Below are 20,701 nucleotides of genomic sequence, written 5' to 3' on the forward strand. Positions count from 1 at the left end.
ATCACTGGTAAAAATCCTTAGGCTACATTCCCACAATGACCTTTTGATGTTGCAGATTTTCTGCAACTAATACGTAAAATAGGTTATTCGCATTTTTTCAAAAATACGCAGCATAAAAAAACTCAAAAATACAACGTGGGAACGTGACCTTAAAGCAATCAGCCCAAGTATGTCGATTTTAGCATTGTAGAGTATCTAGAAATCACACAATCTTACTGTGACTTAATTTAGAAAACTGGAATGGGAACAGTTTCTCTTCCCAAGACATCTATGGAATGACAACCCTGCTCTGTGTTTTCAGTCACAGTCAGTGGGGGGCGCTCAGCTAAAATACAAGGATAGCCTCAATCTCTACTGCTAGAAGTATGCAAAACAGCTGAGGATTCATAAGAATTTCTGCTCAGTTTAGGAAGAGCCTCTTGGCTGATGGAGGTGAATATAGTTGAGGCATTGAAAATATGTGAGGGACGTGGGGGGACTCTAAAAGAGGGAAGCGAAGAGAAAAAAAATACTAGGTTCAAATGGGGTCTCTGCTTGTAGATGTTGAGAGCGGGACAATTTGGGTGGGCCTTTTACTGGCAAACATGTTATTCCAAGGTTGCACAACTGGAAATTAGGTACACAGATCAGTAAGAGAAACAACATAAAAATGCAGGCAAGAAAGTTGAGGCTGAAAGCCATAGTTAGTTACGTCTGAAGGGAAATTACGAAGACCATTGGTTGGCATTATAGTCCTTAGACCGTCACACTGGTTCAGTTCAATTCTTATGTTATACACACACATACCGTCTCGCCATCTGGACAGGGGAAGAATTCAGCAGAGGGTCCATGATGCCGCCTTATATGCAGGTAGTGCCGGGCTGAGCTCTCCAAGACACCTCGCAAGGTTGACGAGGTAATATTGTCAACGGGGGAACAGAGATCTGCAAAATGACATCACGTGTTAGATACAGAGCTCAGTCTCGTTAACCTTTGGAGGACAAGGTGTTTCCGTAGGTAATTCTGAGAAATGCAGAATAAAGCACTTGAGAACTTTTAGAGAAGGTTGAATAGCAATTGTCTAATATAATATTATTGTAGTCACTACTATGCCAGTCTGTGAAGAGATTCAGGACAACATCTGAAATCGCCTGCGTGATACTAGCTGACCAATACACCCAGCTAATAATAAGAGCATGTTCACACAGATTTACATTTTTGAGAAGTCATTATCCTGAAGGAAGCTGTGAAAATTGCAAGATTGCTAGTTTTTATTTTTAATGTGATATGGAAAAATAAAACATTGTCACAAATAAGAAAAATAATAATACATTTAACACAAAAATCTGGAATAACACATTAGGTCATTTTCTGATGACACATTGCTTTTAAGAATCTCATACTAAGGACTCATGCAGACTTTCATGAAGCTCAGTCTGAGCGCAGACTGCAATGTACGTACTATCCACGAGTCTCCTGAACCGAATTCAACAGCCTCATCTGGCCGGTGTGAACTTCGCAACATTTCTACTTTTTTTTTTTAATACAGAGCATACATAACAAAAAAATTTTTTTTTTTTTGGGGGGGGGGGGATATTTTTTTTAATACATTTAACACAAAAATTATTTCAACAAAAGGTCATTTTCTGATTACACGTTTCCTTTAAATTGCAAATTAAAAATATATTGCGTCAAAATCGCATGTAAAAACGGATGCATTTTTCTGCCAAGGAGATGCAGAAATGCTCAGGAAAATTTCTGCTTCATTTCTGCATCGTGGGCACTAAGCCTAATACCGTGCAAAGCCAAATATAAGACGAGACCGCCAATTTCAGCAGGATGGGCCAGCCATTTGATAAGTACTGGGTTCTCTAGACAGATGATGTCTGGGGAGAGAAGAATCGGGAAGATGGATTCTCAACATCCGGCCTTTTTGCTTTCAGGGACAAGGGGTTGCTGCCAGAGGCGTACGGCAGCGACTTTTCCTGTCTCCCAGTTGAAAACACAAACCCTTGACTGATTTGTTTGCTCATATGTATTGCAGAATTAGGAGAATTGTTGTTTTCCGAACATACGCTTGTCTGACATGTTTCTCAAGTGTATGGTCAGCTCAAAGGGGTTTGGGATGAACGTCTGCAGGCACTCTATGTGCTAAAGATACCATCAGCTGAAATCTCTTTAAATGATCATGTGCTACAATGTCTCAGTGTGTAGAATATCTGACCAGACTGTTTGCTCACATAGGCTATGTTTACACATCGCAGTTTTTGCGGCTGGATGTAAACATGAATTTACCAGTTTTCTGATAGGAGGTGAGATCTTGCAAATTGTGGTGAATTGAAACAAAGTACATTAAAGAATTGTAAAAGTTTTTATTTCGCATGAAGGGATAAGGTAAATTAATAAATGAAAGTGAAATGTGAATGCAAATGACAGTATCTGCACAGGGGATACCATATAACCACAAGGAGGGTAAATTTAGACGCGCGGCCCTCTGCAGAGGGAATTCTGGGCATTACTGAGTCCATCTTAAACAGACAAGAACTGGTAAACAACCCCCTCCCTCTCTCCATCCAGCAGAGCCAAGACCGGAGGGTCTCGCTAGGATATCAGCTTCCTTGCATTTGTTTCTGCGTAGTTCAGCTCCATCGTAAGGAAGGCATTTATATAGAGAAATAAGTCATCCGGGTTAGGTGGGATATTGAGAACACTTTCTATAGGACCAAGTTGTTTTATGCACTCGGCCATAGGGAAGCATACAATGCCATGTGACGGAGGGACTTTACTGGGTCCTGGGATTAACAGGAAACAAAACACGTTCCCGACATAAGTCATACCGAGGTTACAATCTGGGATCATGTGTCAGAAGGTTTCTGTTACAATTTATAAAAGCCCCCTAACATTTAGAAGCAACTTGCAGCTTTATCTATACGTCTTGCTGCTCGTACATGGCTCCGTTTTTGGAACAAAACTGTTAGAATATTAAAACATATGTATAATTACAACACCTTAGTAATGCCCGATACCTGATCCAATATAAGCCACTAGGAGTTACGCGTCATGTAGCCACACACTTATACCCGTTTTCTGACATATGAAGCGATAAGTTGTATGTGTATTACTGAGCGACTAGTGAGGTCCTGTACACACTGGCAATTGTGTACCCGAACTGCAAACAATCTGGATGGCTTCTGGTATTACTACTGCTCCATGTTTACACATGGCCTTTGGTTTACAGCTATGAAATACTGCACCGAACTGTTCCAAGCAAAAAGAATTACAAGCATGTTGTGTCCAAGCAGTTTTACTACAAGTGAATGAAGTCGCACTGTGACAAGCAGGTCTCGAGAAATCCAAATTGTTTCATTTGTTTTGCAACTTGCTGTCATTGTCCAATTCTCTTTCATTCTTATTTTCTTCTGCCATCAGATCACACGGAAATGTTTAACAGGATAGGAAATAGGAATGAAAATAAAAACGCTGCAAAAACGCTGAAAGTAGCGACATGCTGCAGTGATCAAAAACGCAGCAGCTTTCCAATTCAGTCAGGAAAAAAAAACAATGTATAAGCATAAGATTTCTGAAATCTCACAGCTTTTGCTGGTACTGTAAAACGCAAAGTGTGAACAAAGCTTAAATCTGCAAGTCACAAATAAGAGACTTCAGGAATCTCATTCAATTTGCTGGCAATTTTCTGACAAATCTGCACTGAAAAAAAATGCAGCAAAAACGTAAGGAGTCAGAAAATTTTTTGTCAGAATTTTTTGTCAGATAAAAATCGGACAGTACTCGGATGACATCCAAGTGCGGTCGCATTTTCACAGACAGACTGAATGGAGAAAAAAAATTCTCCTCATCGGATCAAACACTGATCAAAGTTTGATCAGAGTGTGATTAGCATAATCAGCCAGATGAGAGAAATGATCGTGTGACCCCAGCCTTAAGTAAATTAGGTTACTAAATTAGTTTTTTTTCCATTGTGTCTTTATCACATTTTTGACACTGTGTCTTTTGTCATGTCATGTCCTAAATAAAGCTTCTTTGTTTTTGACACTTCCAGGCATTTGTCTTTGATAACATTTTATTGATACAGTCATGTGTGGATTACATGTGTTTATAGTGTTTCCAAAGTGGAAACGCAATAAAAACACAGATGTGTTTTTTTACCTGTGGATCCTCCACATCTAATACAAAATCTGCACATAAAACTCAGAATACTCATAAGAAAGATTGACATGTAGCCGATTTGAAACACGCACCATAGATCAGTTTAAGCTGAGTAGAAAAAAAAATAAAGCAGAGCGGGCAGGAGATTTGTATCCCATCCACTTTGCTGGAACTGTGAGACTGTGATTTTGACTGATAGAACTTCTACACTTTATAGTCTATGTGGCAGCTCAGAAGTCCATAGTTTTTTATTGCAGGCCGTGTGTCTGTAAAAAAACCTAAAAATAATAATTTGAGACATAGCGGCTTCTGATTATGGATCAAACTTGCCAATGCAGGTTCATGAAAAACTTACTGACCATACTGATGACATCCTAATGACATCCGATTTTTACTATTTCATAGCAGAAGCTTGAGAAAACATATTTTTTTTTGTATATGAGAAAAGCTGATGAAACCGATACACTGACCTAACACTGATGAAAATCTGACCCAGCACACTGATGGGAACAGTTCCTTTATTTTCATGGATGAGGCCTTAGCAGGGCTTCATATACTATAAAACTCTTAAGAGCTCATTCACATGTCAGATTTTCACGCATAAGTGCTATCCGTGATCTTTGTTCTTGACAGCATTCGTACCTGTGATAGTCTATGTCACAGGTCAGTGATTTTTCTGTGGACATAGTTTTCCATGCAAAATACAGGAGACGTCTCAGTGTGGAGAGAGCTCCTGGGAAGGGAGGAGAGCCAGGCGGAGGTTACCGAGCGGACCGGGAGGACCAGTAGGAGGCGACCGGAGGGACGAGCGCAAGAGAGCGCTGTGGCAGCGTGCAGTGCCGGCCAGCGGAGGGTGCCAGGTGGTGGTGACCAGGAGGTGATCAGGAGGACCGGTAAGAGGCGACCGGAGGGACAAGCGCGCTGTGATAGCGTGCAGCGTCCCTAGAGGAGGTGAGTGAGGGGCAGGAGGCCGCGATAAGCGGCCCTACTGAACCCAAGTGTGTACTGTACTGTATTGTATTTGTATCTGTATTGTAATTGTATTGTATTCCCTAGTCCATATTTAATTGATTACACCCCCGTCCATATTTAATTGATCACCCCCGTCCATATTTAAATTGATTCCCCTGAACACCCCCGTCCATATTTAACTGATCCCTCTGACCACATTAAATTGAACCCCCGTCCTCATTTAATTGATCCCCGACCACCCCCCGTCCATATTAAAGTGATCCCCCTGACCACATTTAAATGATTGACCCCCCCAGCCCATAATTGATTGATCCCCCTTGTCCTATTTAATAGATTCCCCTTGTCCACTTTTACTCATCCCCAGTCCCTATCTATTTGCCTTATCCCCCACCATATTTAATTAACCCCTGTCCATAATTAATTGATTGATTCCCCAGACCACAATTATTTCCCCAGTCCATATTTATTGATATTATTGATACTTATTGATCCCCAGTCCTTAGTTAATTGACCCACCGTCCATACCTATTTATTTGCTTCACCCCCCATCCTATTTAATTAAACCCCCTGTCCATAATTAATTGATTGAATCCCTAGTCCACAATTAATTATTTCCCCAGTCCATACTTATTGATCCCAGTCCATAGTTAATTGACACACCGTCCACACTTAATTAATCCACCTGACCCACTCAGCTGATCCCCCGTCCATACTTAATTGATACTTAATTGATCCCCCGTCCATACTTAACTGATCCCGTGCCGATATCTAATCGATACACTTGCACATCCCTAATTGATCCCCGTCCATACACCTATATATAAATAATTGTGTTTTGTACTTGTACATATATACTGACTGTATCCCCATATTTAGAATGACGTCCATGTTGGCCGGAGCCGTGCAGTGTACATCTTGCGCAATGTATGCATTCCCTGAGCTACCGCTCAGGGATCCATACTGCTGCGAGAGATGTGAGCATATCGTGCACTTGGAAGCCCAAATCCTGGATCTAAGTGCTCAGATAGCGGTACTGAGGAGCATCGACAACATGGATCGGAGTTTGCTGCTCACCGAGCAGACACTCAATGGGTCCACACTGGGGGTGGAGCTTAGTGGGGAAGCGCAGGCTGAACAGGCAGGGAGCTGGGTAACAGTTAGAAGGGATAGAGGGAAGAAGTATAGGAAGGCTGGTTCAGAACCGGCATTATTGGAGCACGACAGATCCTCTGACCGCCGGGGGAGTGTATGCTCCAGTAATGAGGGGGAGGGGGGAAGTGTAGGGCAGGCTAGACAGGTCCTGGTAGTGGGTGACTCTATTATTAGGGGGACAGACAGGGCAATCTGTCACAAAGACCGGGATCGCCGAACGGTGTGCTGCCTCCCTGGCGCTCGAGTCCGGCACATCGCGGATCGGGTTGACAGGTTACTGGGTGGGGCTGGCGAAGACCCAGCGGTCATGGTCCACATTGGCACCAATGACAAAGTGAGTGGTAGATGGAGGGTCCTTAAAAATGATTTCAGGGATCTAGGTAGGAAGCTTAGGGCAAGGACCTCCAAGGTAGTTTTCTCAGAAATACTACCAATCCCGCGAGCCACACAGGAGCGCCAACGGGAGGTTAGGGAGGTGAATAAGTGGCTAAAGAGTTGGTGCAAGGCAGAAGGGTTTGGGTTCATGGAGAACTGGGCCGACTTCGCTGTCGGCTACAGGCTCTACCGTAGGGACGGGCTGCACCTCAATGGGGAGGGTGCAGCGGTGCTGGGGAAGAAGATGGCTAATAGGTTGGAGGAGTTTTTAAACTAGAGACGGGGGGGGGGAAACCAAGGAAATAGGTGGGATGTGAGGCAAGCAAGGGGGAAGGGGAGAAGTGAATATAATGAGGGTGGAGAGGGGGGTGGGGATAGTACAGTTAGATAATTAGAGAAGAATAGGATGCTAAATAACCCCAAAGTTTTATCTTGCATGCTGACCAACGCAAGAAGCCTGACCAATAAGGCGGATGAGCTGCGGGCGCTTATATCGGAGGAGAGGTATGACATCGTAGGTATAACAGAGACTTGGCTAGACGATAGCTACGACTGGGCGGTAAATTTAACAGATTATAGTTTATTTAGAAGGGACCGGAAACAGGGGAAGGGCGGAGGAGTCTGCTTATATGTAAAGTCACGTCTAAAGCCCAGACTAAGGGAAGATATAGGAGAGGGAGAAGAGGGGGTCGAGTCCATGTGGGTAGAGATAGAGGGGGCAAAAAATAATAATAAAATATTACTGGGGGTCTGCTATAAGCCACCTAATATAACAGAGGAGAATGAGAAACTGCTATTAGGACAAATAGACAAAGTAGCAAAACATAATGAGGTGATTGTAATGGGGGACTTCAACTACCCGGATATTGACTGGGAAACAGAAACCTGTAGATCGCAGAAAGGAAAAAGGTTCTTGACAAATATCAAGGATAATTATCTCTCCCAACTAGTGCAGGAACCAACGAGAGGGAAGGCAGTGTTGGACTTAATATTGACTAATAGGCCTGATAGGGGGGCACCTAGGTAATAGCGATCATAATATTATCAATTTCAAAATGCCCTTCAGTAGGGTTATCAATAAGGGAACAACTAAAACATTAAACTTTAGGAGGGCGAAGTTTGATCAGCTGAAAGAAAACCTTCAACTTATAGACTGGGACAAAGTTCTTAATCAAGGAAATACGAATAGTAAATGGGAAACCTTCAAAAGAATTCTGAATACTCAGTGCGAGAGGTATATACCGTATGGGAATAAAAGGGCCAGAAATAAGAGGAAACCAATATGGTTGAATAAGAACGTAAAAGGGGCGTTAAATAGCAAAAAAGAGGCATTCAAGAGATTAAAACAGGAAAACAGCAAGGAGGCACTAATGTGTTACAAGGAAAAAACGAGAACCTGTAAAAAACAAATAAAAATAGCAAAGGAGGAAACAGAGAGACGTATTGCTAGGGAAAGTAGATCAAATCCCAAACTGTTCTTTACGTATATAAATAGTAAAAGGATTAAATCGAATAATATTGGACCGATAAAAAGTGATGAAGGCAAAATCATAGAGAAAGATGAGGATAAAGCTAATCTATTAAATAAATTTTTTTTCGTCAACTTTCACAAAGGAAAAAGAACTAACAGGAGAAATGAGAAGTGACAAACTTAATCCTCCACTAAGTATGACAAATCTAACCCAAGCTGGGGTACAGAAACGCCTCAGTAACATTAAAATAAACAAATCACCAGGACCTGATGGCATACACCCACGGGTACTAAGGGAACTAAGTAATGTGATAGACAGACCGTTATATCTTATATTTAAGGACTCTGTTGAGACTCGGTCTGTACCACTTGATTGGCGACAGGCGAATGTAGTGCCAATATTCAAAAAGGGAGCAAAAAGTAACACCGGAAACTATCGGCCGGTGAGTCTGACGTCCATTGTGGGCAAAATTTTTGAAGGCTTTATTAATGAGGCAATCATAGAATCATAGAATCATAGAATGGTAGAGTTGGAAGGGACCTCCTGGGTCATCTGGTCCAACCCCCTGCTCAAAGCAGGATTCACTAGATTATCTCAGACAGATGTCTGTCCAGCCTCTGTTTGAAGACGTCCATTGAAGGGGAACTCACCACCTCTCGTGGCAGCCTGTTCCACTCATTAATCACCCTAACTGTCAAAAAGTTTTTTCTAATATCTAATCTGTGTCTCCTCCCATTTAGTTTCATCCCATTGCTTCTAGTCTTTCCTTGTGCAAATGAGAATAAAGATGATCCTTCTACAATGTGACAGCCCTTGACATATTTGTAGACAGCTATTAAGTCTCCTCTCAGTCTTCTTTTTTGCAAGCTAAACATTCCCAAATCCTGCAACTGTTCCTCATAGGACATGGTTTGCAGACCAGTCACCATTCTGGTCGCTCTTCTCTGAACTTGCTCCAGTTTGTCTATGTCTTTTTTAAAATGTGGTGCCCAAAACTGTACACAGTATTCCAGATGAGGTCTGACCAAAAAGGAGTAAAGACCGATAATGACTTCACGTGATCTAGACTGTATGCTTCTGTTAATACATCCCAGAATTGTATTTGCCTTTTTTGCTGCTGCATCACACTGTTGACTCATGTTCAGTCTATGATCTATTAGTATACCTAAGTCTTTTTCACATGTACTGTTGCTTAGCTCTATTCCTCCCATTCTGTATATGCTTTTTTCATTTTTATTGCCCAGATGTAGTACTTTGCATTTTTCCCTGTTAAAAACCATTCTGTTGGTTGCTGCCCACTGCTCCAGTTTATTTAGGTCTTTTTGAATCCTCTCGCTCTCTTCTCTAGTATTAGCTATCCCTCCTAGCTTTGTGTCATCAGCAAATTTAATCAGTTTACCCTCAATTCCTTCATCTAAATCATTGATAAAGATGTTGAACAATACAGGTCCCAGGACGGAGCCCTGTGGTACCCCACTTGAGACATTCATCCAGCTGGATGTGAAGCCATTTACAACCACCCTTTGAGTCCGATCACTAAGCCAGTTATGAATCCACCTAACAGTTGCCTGGTCCATTGCATACTTGGTCATTTTTTCAATAAGGATGATGTGAGATACTTTGTCAAATGCTTTGCTGAAGTCAAGATATACTATATCTACAGCATTTCCCTGATCCACCCAGTCAGTGATTCTGTCATAGAAGGAAATTAAGTTAGTCTGACATGACTTGTTAGTTACAAACCCATGCTGACTCTGGTTAATCACTTCATTCTTATCCATGTACTTACATACATGTTGTTTAATAATTTGTTCAAAGATCTTTCCTGGTATAGAAGTCAGACTCACCGGCCTATAGTTCCCTGGGTCCACCTTCTTCCCCTTTTTGAAGATAGGAACAACATTTGCTCTTCTCCAGTCTTCTGGGACTTCTCCTGTTCTCCAAGAATTTTCAAAGATTATGGAGAGTGGTTCTAAAATTTCTTCTACAATCTCCTTCAGTACTCTGGGGTGTAATTCATCTGGACCTGGAGACTTGAACTCATTTATGTTAGCTAAATATTCCCTCACAATCTTTCTGTTTACTGATAACTTGGATTCCTCTATTCCTTTAAAAGGACAGTGAAGATCAGTTGATGTTACATTTTCTTTCTGAGAGAAAACAGATGCAAAATAGGAATTAAAAAGTTCGGCCTTCTCAACATCCTCTCTTACCATTTCTCCATTTTCATCCTGTAAAAATCCTATAGCATCTTTGACTTTTCTTTTACTTTTGACATACCCCCAAAATCCTTTTTTATTGCTTTTGACATCTCTTGCAAGCCTTAATTCATTGTCAGCTTTAGCTAACCTGATACGTGCCCTGCAGGATCTGCAGACTGCATTATAATCTTCTTTAGATATGCCTCCCTCTTTCCATTTAATAAACATTTCTTTCTTTCTTTTTAGCATGTGTTTAAGTTCTGTGTTCATCCATCCTGGTTTCCTTAAATGCTTCCCATTCTTCCTACTTTTCGGGATTGTTAACAATTGTGCTTTGAGAATCTAATTTTTAAAAATTTCCCATCCTTCCTGGACATTTTTGTCCTTAAGGACATCCAGCCATTGGATCCCTCCTATTCTCTTTCTGAGTCTCTTAAAATCTGCCTTTCTAAAATCTAACCTTGAAGTTTGAGTCTTCACATGTCTTCCTCCTCTAGTTATCCAAAATTCTATAATAGCATGATCGCTGCCTCCTAGGGTCCCAGCCACCTTTACCTCCTCAACCATTTCCTCCCTGTTTATAAGGATTAGATCCAAAGTAGCAGATCCCCTTGTTTTCTCCCCTACCTTTTGGAAGATAAAGTTGTCAGCAAGAGAGGATAAGAATTTGCTTGACCTGTTAGTTTTACTTGAGAGAGATTCCCAACAAATGTCTGGATAGTTGAAATCTCCCATGACCACTACGTCATATTTTTTGGAGAACTTGGTCATTTGATACATAAAGAGTTCATCCATATCTTCAGCTTGCCCAGGTGGCCTGTAGTAAATGCCTACAATGGTGTCCTTTCCGTTGTTCTCTCCTTGTATTCTTACCCAAACAGTTTCCACAGAACTCCCAGTCTCTGAAGCTTCAATCTCTGTGCAGATATACGCTTTTCTAACATACAATGCAACACCTCCTCCTCGTTTATCAAGTCTGTTTCTTGCAAATAAGTTGTATCCTTTTAGCCTTTTATTCCAATCATGTGTATCGTCCCACCAAGTTTCAGTGATTCCAATGACATCATATTCCTTTTCCTGCATTAGTAGTTCCAATTCTCCTTGTTTGTTGCCCATGCTTTGTGCATTTGTATAAAAACATTTTAGTTTGTGATTGGTTTCTCTTCCTCCCATATTTTTATTATTTAAATTGTTTTGTCTTTGTTCTTCTTTTCCACTTCCAGTAGCAGAGATCTCAGTAGTATTTGTCAGCTGTATGGCTTTTTCTGGCCTTTTGCTTCCCTTCCCACATTGTTCTAGTTTAAAGCTCTTCTGATGAGTGTAGCAAGGCGACTTCCAAATACATGTTTTCCAGTCTTCGTAAGGTGCACCCCATCTCTAGCAAGTAGTCCATCGTATAGGTAATTCATTCCGTGATCCAGAAATCCAAATCCTTGTTGACGGCACCATCGACGTAGCCAGTTGTTCACCTGTAGAATCTTATTCCACCTCATTGTTCCATGGCCATCCACTGGGAGGATGGATGAGAAGACCACCTGCGCTCCCAATTCTTTCACTTTCTTGCCTAAGTCTTCAAAGTCACTGCAGATGGTTTCCAGGTCCTTTCTTGCGGTGTCATTTGTCCCCACATGTATTAGCAGGAATGGGTAGTGATCTGTAGGTCTGAAGAGTCTTGATATCCTGTCAGACACATCTTTAATTTTTGCTCCTGGAAGACAGCACATTTCTCTTGAGGTTGTGTCTGGTCTGCAGATAGCGGCCTCTGTTCCTCTTAACAGGGAATCCCCCATGACCACCACTCTCAGTTTTTTCTTCACAACATTCTTCTTTCTCCATCCAGGAGGATTCTGAGGGCTTACAAGGTTATTCATTGCTGGCAAAGTCTTATCTTGCTGTATTTCTTCATGGTTCTCCTGTGTGAGAGCCTGGTACTGGTTCCTGAGCAGTATGGGTGCTGACTGCCTCTCGATCCTCCTGCTTCTGTGGGTCACATGCTTCCATTCCTCTGTTTCGTCAGGTGCAGTTCGAATTTCTTCTCTTTCTGAATCATGAAGAGATAATTCTGCTCTGTCTAAGAACTCTTCACCTTCCTTAATGATTTTCAAGGTAGTTAACCTCTCTTCTAGATTTCGCAACTTTTCCTCCAACAGGGACACAAGCTTGCATTTCTGGCATGTGAAGTCTGGCTTTTCCACTGGCAAGTCTGTGAACATGTAGCAGGATATGCAGCTCACCAAATGGCTCCTGGACTCTTCCATGTTCTTATTGTTAATGTTCTGAAAACAGTGAAAAAAGCATCTCCAATCATGGAGCATCTTGATGCTAATAATCTATTAACCCCGAACCAACATGGATTCATGAGGAATCGCTCCTGCCAAACAAACCTGATTGACTTCTACGAGGAGGTTAGCTCTCGAGTAGATCAGGGGGAACCAGTGGATGTCGTGTATCTCGACTTCTCAAAAGCGTTCGATAGCGTGCCACATAATAGGTTGGTATACAAAATGAGAATGATGGGGCTGGGGGAAAATGTCTGCAAGTGGGTAGCTAACTGGCTAAAGGATAGAAGGCAGAGGGTGGTTATAAATGGAATATACTCAGATTGGGTAAGCGTCACTAGTGGGGTACCACAGGGGTCTGTACTAGGCCCAATGTTATTTAATATCTTTATTAACGACATAGTCAACGGGATAAATAGTAAAATATCAATATTTGCAGATGACACAAAGTTATGTAAAACAGTTAATACAAAAGAGGACAGTGCAGACCTACAGAGGGACTTGGATAAGCTGGGTAGGTGGAGCATTAAATGGCAAATGAGGTTTAACGAGGAGAAATGTAAGGTCATACATATGGGAAGGAGAAATGGAAGTCACCAGTACTCACTGAATGGGAAATCATTGGGGAATTCAGAGATGGAGAAGGACTTGGGCATCCTGATTGATAGCAAACTAAATTGGAGTGCCCAAAGTCAGGCCGCTGCTGTAAGGGCAAACAGGGTAATGGGATGTATCAGAAGAGGTATAGCTGCAAAGGATGAGAACATTGTTCTTCCACTGTACAAAGCACTGGTCAGACCACACTTGGAATACTGTGCTCAGTTATGGGCCCCAATATATAGAAAGGATGTAAATGAGCTTGAAAAGGTACAAAGGAGGGCAACAAAATTAATAAAGGGAATGGAGGGACTGCAATACCCAGAGAGGTTGTCAAAACTAGGACTATTCAGCATGGAAAAGAGAAGGTTGAGGGGGGACATAATAAATGTGTACAAATATGTTAGGGGACAGTATAGAGACCTTGCCCGGGATTTGTTCAAAAGGAGGGATATTACGGTAACAAGAGGGCACTCACTAAGACTGGAAGAGAAAAGGTTTCAGCACCAGCATAGGAAGGGGTTCTTTACGGTAAGAGCAGTGAGAATATGGAATTCACTGAGTGAGGAGACGGTAATGTCGGATTCACTAAACCAGTTCAAGCGGGGACTGGATGCTTTTCTAGATACCAGGCAGATTTCTGCATATACTTAAAAATAGAATAAAATAGTAGGTTGATACAGGGATTTATTCTGACTGCTGGTTTCAGAGTCGGGAGGGAATTTTTCCTCAGGTGAAGATTGGCTAAATCATTTGGGGTTTTTGCCCTCCTCTGGATCAACTTTAGCAATTACAGAACTAACAGGTCGAACTTGATGGACGCAAGTCTTTATTCGGCTTTACTAACTATGTAACTATCGATCCAAGCGTTGGATCAAACTTGGGAATAAAAAAGTCTATGGGTCCGTGGGAGAAAAAAAACTGGACAGGGTTCAGATGTCATCCGTGTGCCGTCCCTTTTTCACTCACTGATAGAGAGGAGAAGGAGAATTTTTTTGTTGTTTTTCTCATCAGTGAAAAAAAAATGATGAAACTGACCAATCTCTTGTGACACTCTGAACCAAATCACTGACGTAACTCGGGACGATTTTATCATACGAGAAAATCACTGACATCTGAATGAGGCATAAAAGGAGGCAGAGGTGTGGATTGTGTTTGCTACTGACCCTCAGCCAATTTGATGTGAATGAAGCAGAGCTGCAATACCACACACAACCTGTGGAAAGTGTGGTGCAGATTTTGAAAAAAGTACCCGTATTTTTCTAATCCCGGAAAGCCCCTTTAGGTTAAAAGTTCCCATTATGAGTTTTTGACATTGTATATTTTTGCTGTCAGAGGAAAACAAAACGAAAAAAACCCGCATATAAAGGCTTGTTCACACTATGCATTTTTTGCCACTTTTTTTCTGTGTGTTTTGCTGTGGAAAGGAAGAAAAAGAATCCAGCTTCCAGTATTGACCGATTAAAAACAAAGACTTATTTTTTTCTACAACAATCACAGCTAAAATACCGCAGTGAAAGGGGCAAACGTGTTTCAGACAGCATCTTTAACCCCTTAGTGACCAAGCCAATTTTAACCTTAATGACCAGGCAAAATTTTTAAAATCTGACCAGTGTCACTCCATGTGGTAATAACTAATTTTTTTTACCGATTTCTTATTCTTTTCCATATTTGTCACACTTAAATGTTTCAAATCACAAAACAAATTTAAATATTAGATAAAGATAACACAAGTAAACACAAAATGCAGTTTTTAAATGAAGGTCTTTATTATTAAGGGAAAAGAAATCCAAACCTACAGGGCCCTGTGTGAAAAAGTTATCCCCCCCCCTTAAAACATAGATTAACTGTGGTTTATCACATCTTTGGGAAGCCTTCAATTTCACACACAGGCCTGATTACTGCCACACCTGTTCTTAATCAATAAATCACTTAAATAGGACCTGCCTGACAAAGTGAAGTAGACCAAAAGATCATCAAAAGCTAGACATCATGCTGTGATCCAAAGACATTCAGGAACAAATGAGAATCAAAGTAATTGAGATTTATCAGTCTGGAAAAGATTATAAAGCCATTTCTAAAACTTTGGGACTGCAGCAAACCACAGTGAGAGCCATTATCCACAAATGGTGAAAACATGGAACAGTGGTGAACCTTCCCATGAATGGCTGACAGACCAAAATTACCCCAAGAGCGCAGCAACAACTCATACAAAAGGTCACAAAAGACCCCACAACAACCAAAGAACTGCAGGCCTCACTTGCCTCAGTTAAGGTCAATGTTCATGACTCCAACCTAAGAAACAGACTGGGCAAAAATGGCGTATTTGTCATTTTAATCCAAATCGAGTGGTTTGGAGGGAGTCTATCCATCCAACGAATAGCAATTAGTTTCCTAACCATGAATAAGGAGTCCCTCAAGAATATACGACAGTAATGAGGCCACTCTTCTTAATCCAAAACACCAAACATAACAGGAGGATACATTAAAATGTTAATATTTAGGATTGCAGAAAAAAAAAATCAAGTATACCACTCCAAAAGAAACTAATAACTGGACACTCCCATATAATGTGTCCGTGTTCAGGAAACTGCATCTTGGACACTTGGCATCATGAGATCTACCCATTTTTTTCAGTCCAATTGGTGTAAGATAACTCTGATGTATAATATATAATTGAATCAACTTATTATTTATAGCTACGGACCCATATGAATGGGATTCCACTTACACATGGGTTAATAGGTGAAACTGGACCCCACAATTTATAGCGAAATTTTTCCTGAACGCAGTGTATATGTTGTCGGAAACTACTGTTATGCCACATGTCAGGGCTGAGAAGATAAGGACACTATTTGCCTTTTGGAGACTATAATAGTTTGCGGGCTACATTTGCCAGAACAGCAGAAAAACCCCAAAAGAGACCCCATTGTAGAAATTGCACCGCTCAATGAATTCATCTATGGCTGCAGCGACTATTTTGTAACATCCACGCCAAACTTTTTTCCTGGAGAATTGTAAATATGCCAGTTTAGTGTCCATACATTGTGCTTCCATACATTGTGCTTCCATACAGTATAGTGCACCCATATATTATAGCGCCTCAATACATTGTGCCCAGCTTGTGCTTCAGGAGACATGCACCCTGTAAATTGTTAAGCGCTCTCTTCCCCGCTACAATAATGCCAAACATGTGGCCTCTTACTGCAGTTTAGGCACAGGGGGCATTTGGATTTGGGAGCGCAGAAATCACTGGATTTTGAGAAGGTGGGAGCCATATCGCTTTTCCACAGTCTTTATTCTCCCAGTAATGAGGGAACCCCTCAAATTTCCAGAGACAGATGACGGACCTGAGTGAGGGGCTGGTTTTGTGGTGAATAAGTTAGGGTTTTTATTGGTAACATTTTGGAGTACATAACATTTTTTGATTGCTCGCAGAATAAGGCTGGGATCACAATCTTGTGTTCTACGCTGAGCACTTACGTCAGGGGTTTCTGTGTAAATCCCACAAAAATGCGATTCAGATGAAACCCCCGACAGAACCACCAACCATGAGGCAGATTGAGGCGCTTTGGGGTCTGTTTGCCATGTTTCGTAGGTCTCCATCTTTTAGGCGTTTACCAATCGGTGGTCTATCACACTTGTGTGCTAAAAAGACGCCTAAAATGATGGGACACTGCCGGAGTTAGAATCTATTTTGTTTTACTATCGGCCATCTTGTTGTGGTTTGCTGACTTCTAGTCTTTTCCTCTGGTGCTGGGTTTCTTGGTCACGTGATCTCTGCACTCTTTCCCCCTGGACATCAGTGTTGTTACGCTTGTGCTCTGGCTAAGTAGCCTTGTTTAATTCTTTGTGCTTTAGTCAATTGTTATCCTGGGACTTCTTGTTCCACCAGTTGTTTCCTTTAATCTTTGTTTTTGCAACTAACTTTTCTGTTAGGAGGTCTCCTGCTTTTGCTCCCAGTCCTTAGATCTTTAAGGGACCCTTTCCCCTTCCTACAGGTCTTCGCTTGAGTTAAGTGCAGGAGTTTCGATGGGGCTATTCACAAGGAATGGGACACCCACCCCAGCGTAGGGTTAAGCTGAGTCTCAGTGCAGGGACAGCTTTTCCCTCCTATTCCTTAGTTCTAAGTTGCAGAGCATAACAGTATGTCCAACCGCGTTTAAAAAAAAAAAAGAAGTTTTTTTTTCTCCTCTCCCCTTCCTGGATTTTCCTCAGTATGAGTACCATCCAGGAGCTTGCTCAACGCTTGCAAGGGTTGACTCTGGAGGTTGCCGGTCTTCAGCAGTACGTGACTAAATACCCAGCAGAACACTATGAAGAACCTAAGGTAGGATTACCCGAGTGTTTCTCGGGGAAATGACAGGATTTTTTTTAATTTAAAAATGCTTGTTTGTTGTATTTTCGGCTCAGAACTAGATCTACTGGGAGTGAACTACAGCCTGTAGGGATTATTATGTCTCTATTGCGTAAGGAACCTCAAATCTGGGCGTTTTCCTTGTCTCCTAATGATCATTGTTTGAGGTCTGTGGAAGCATTTTTTGATACCCTGGGTATGATGATCCTGATCGGGTTACATCAGCTGAGGCAGAGCTCAGACGTCTCAAACAGGGTTCTCTTGATGCTGAGAGTTATTGCACCCTGTTCAGACGATGGTCTGCAGCAGTCAGGTGGAACGACCCTGCACTCAAGTTTCAGTTTCTGCCAGGCTTGAGTGAAAGGGTTAAAGATTTGCTCATTGCATTCCCTGCACCTGATACTCTGCAAGTTGCCATGCAGTTAGCTATCAGTGTGGATAGAAGGTTGAGGGCCAGACAGAATGAGAAGTTTCCTGTATTGCTGGATTCTGTTTCTCACGATATTCCTGCCGACACTGGGGAACCTATGCAGGTCGGGGCAATGTCATCCCGTTCCAAGGAGAGGGACAGGAGGTTCTCTGAGGGACTTTGCTTGTATTGTGGTAAGGCTGATCATTTTTTAAAGCAATGTGAGGTTCGCTTAAGGAAAGAATAAAAAATGGTCAGTAGAAATAACACTCCCGTTCGCATTGCGTTTTTACGTTCTGCTGGGGTGTTTTTTCCTGGTAATACCTCCTGTCAGGGTCGTTTGATTGAGTTTCAGGTTATGGTGGATTGTGGTTCTGCACTTAATTTGATTGATCAACAAGTTCTTGAAAAGTATAAATTTGATTCTGAACCTTTGTCGTCTCCTTTTCCTGTGCTGGCGATTGATAATACTCCCCTGGAGCATGGGAGCATCCTTCGAAAGGTCACTGGGTTTCAGCTTACTATGAATATGGAACATCAGGAGCAGATTGACTTATTTTTACTTGCTAAGTTGCCTTTCCCGGTCGTCCTGGGGTTGCCCTGGTTAAAAGTGCATAATCCTTTGCTGGACTGGTCGTCTGGTTCCATAAGATCCTGGGGTCAGAGGTGTTATGGTAAAGGTCGTAATGTTCACATTGCGGCTGTTGTGAACCCATTCAGGATTTTTGGAGGGTTTTTTCGGTGGTGGAGTCGAAAGCTTTACCACCTCATAGAGGTTACGATTGCGCTATTGACTTCGGCCCTGATGCTAAGCTCCCTAAGAGCCGGTTGTTTAATCTGACAATTCCCGAGAGAGAGGCTTTGAAGGAGTACCTTCAGACTAGTTTAGCTACAGGTCACATAAGACCCTCTAAGTCTCCTGTGGCGGTTGGGTTCTTTTTTGGCAAAAAGAAGGATGGGGGTCTTAGGCCATGTCTGGATTTTCGGGAGATTAATAAGATCACTGTGCGCAATCCTTACCTGTTACCACTTATTCCAGATTTGTTTAACCAATTGACCGGAGCTAAATTGTTTTCTAAGATTGACCTTCGTGGGGCATATAATTTGCTGCTGGTGAAGGACGGAGATGAATGGAAGACAGCTTTTAACACCCCGGAAGGTCATTTTGAGTGTTTGGTGATGCCTATTGGGCTTACTAACGCTCCTGCATTTTTTCAAAATTTCATCAATGACATTCTGAGACCCTTGATCGGTAGGAGTGTTATTTTTTATCTGGATGACATTTTGATTTATTCATTGAGTCTCATTGGCAGAGAGTTTGCGAAGTTCTTCAGGTAATGAGAGCTAAAACACTCTTTGCTAAATTGGAGAAGTGCCAGTTTGCTGTCCAGAAAATTAGTTTTTTGGGTTACTTTGTCTCTTGTGATCGTTTTGAGATGGACCCGGTGAAAATTCAGGCTGTGCTGGAGTGGCCGAGGCCTGAGGGTTTGAAGTCCGTACAGAGGTTTTTGGGGTTTGCCAATTATTACAGGAATTTCATAAAGAATTTCTCTGTCACCGCTAAACCCATTATTGATCTCACCAAGAAGGGTGTTAATACAGTCCAATGGTCCACTGAGGCTATTGAAGCTTTTGAGTATCTCAAGGAGAGGTTCAGCTCTGCTCCTGTTCTTATCCAGACGGATGAGACCAAGACATTTTTGGTTGAGGTGGATGCCTCATCTATAAGCGTGGGGGCAGTTTTGTCCCAGGAGGGTGAAGATGGGGTGCATCCTTGTGCTTTCTTTTCAAAAAAAAATTCTGAGACAGAGCTCAACTATGATGTTGGGAATCGTGAGTTGTTGGCTATTAAACTCGCATTCGAGCATTGGCGACATTTTTTGGAGGGGGCTCGACATCCTATACAGGTTTTCACTGATCATAAGAATTTGATCTATTTGCATGCAGCTAAACGTTTGAATACCCGTCAGGCTAGGTGGGCACTGTTTTTTGCCCGGTTCAATTTTTCCGTAACCTTTGTCCCGGGGACAAAGAATGTTAAGGCTGATGCTTTGTCTCGTAGTTTCTCTCCAGTGGTGAATGCTGAGAGGGAGGAGTGTATTTTGCAGAGTGGGGTGGTGGTGGCCGCATTGGATTCTGAGTTGCCTTGTTTAGTTCTTTGTGCTTTGGTCAATTGTTATCCTGGGCCTTCTTGTTCTACCAGTTTTGTTTCCTTTAATCTTCGTTTCTGCAACTAACTTTTCTGTTAGGAGGTCTCCTGCTTTTGTTCCCAGTCCTTAGATCTTTAAGGGACCCTTTCCCCTTCCTAAAGGTCTTCGTTTGAGTTCAGTGCAGGAGTTTCGGCGGGGCTATTCACAAGGAAAAGGGCACTCACCCCAACGTAGGGTTAAGCCGAGTCTCAGTGCAGGGACAGCTTTTCCCTCCTATTCCTTAGTTCTAAGTTGCAGAACATAACAGCCGGAACAGCGACCAGATGGGAGTCCAAAGTGACTCAATCTGCCTCATAAGTGAGTGGTTCCATTGGGGGTTTAGTCTGATTTACACGGAATCCCCGATGTAAGCGCTCAGCAGAGAATAAATGTGAACCAAGCCTTAATCAGATTTTTTGGGAGGCAAAATGAACAAATAAACAACAGTAAAAGAATAGTTTTTATTTTTGCGCGGTTCACTGGTTTAACCACTTCGCACCAGAGCCTGTTTTTGCCTTCGTGACCGGGCCAATTTTTTCAATTCTGACCACT

At 42.0% G+C, this 20,701-nt stretch overlaps 1 protein-coding gene across 1 annotated transcript in view; it reads right to left on the reverse strand.

Annotated features, from left to right (window-relative positions):
- Positions 1–20,701, reverse strand: part of LOC141166547 (protein FAM169B-like) — a 66,216-nt gene that overhangs the window by 26,980 nt on the left and 18,535 nt on the right. The window contains exon 2 of the mRNA XM_073653326.1: positions 787–923. Coding sequence (XP_073509427.1) covers positions 787–923 — 137 coding nt within the window. The remainder of the gene's footprint in view (positions 1–786; positions 924–20,701) is intronic.

This window comes from Phyllobates terribilis, unplaced genomic scaffold (genome assembly GCF_046119375.1).
Source record: "Phyllobates terribilis strain yellow unplaced genomic scaffold, ASM4611937v1 Scaffold_11__3_contigs__length_659146591, whole genome shotgun sequence".
Taxonomy (NCBI): Eukaryota; Metazoa; Chordata; class Amphibia; order Anura; family Dendrobatidae; genus Phyllobates; species Phyllobates terribilis.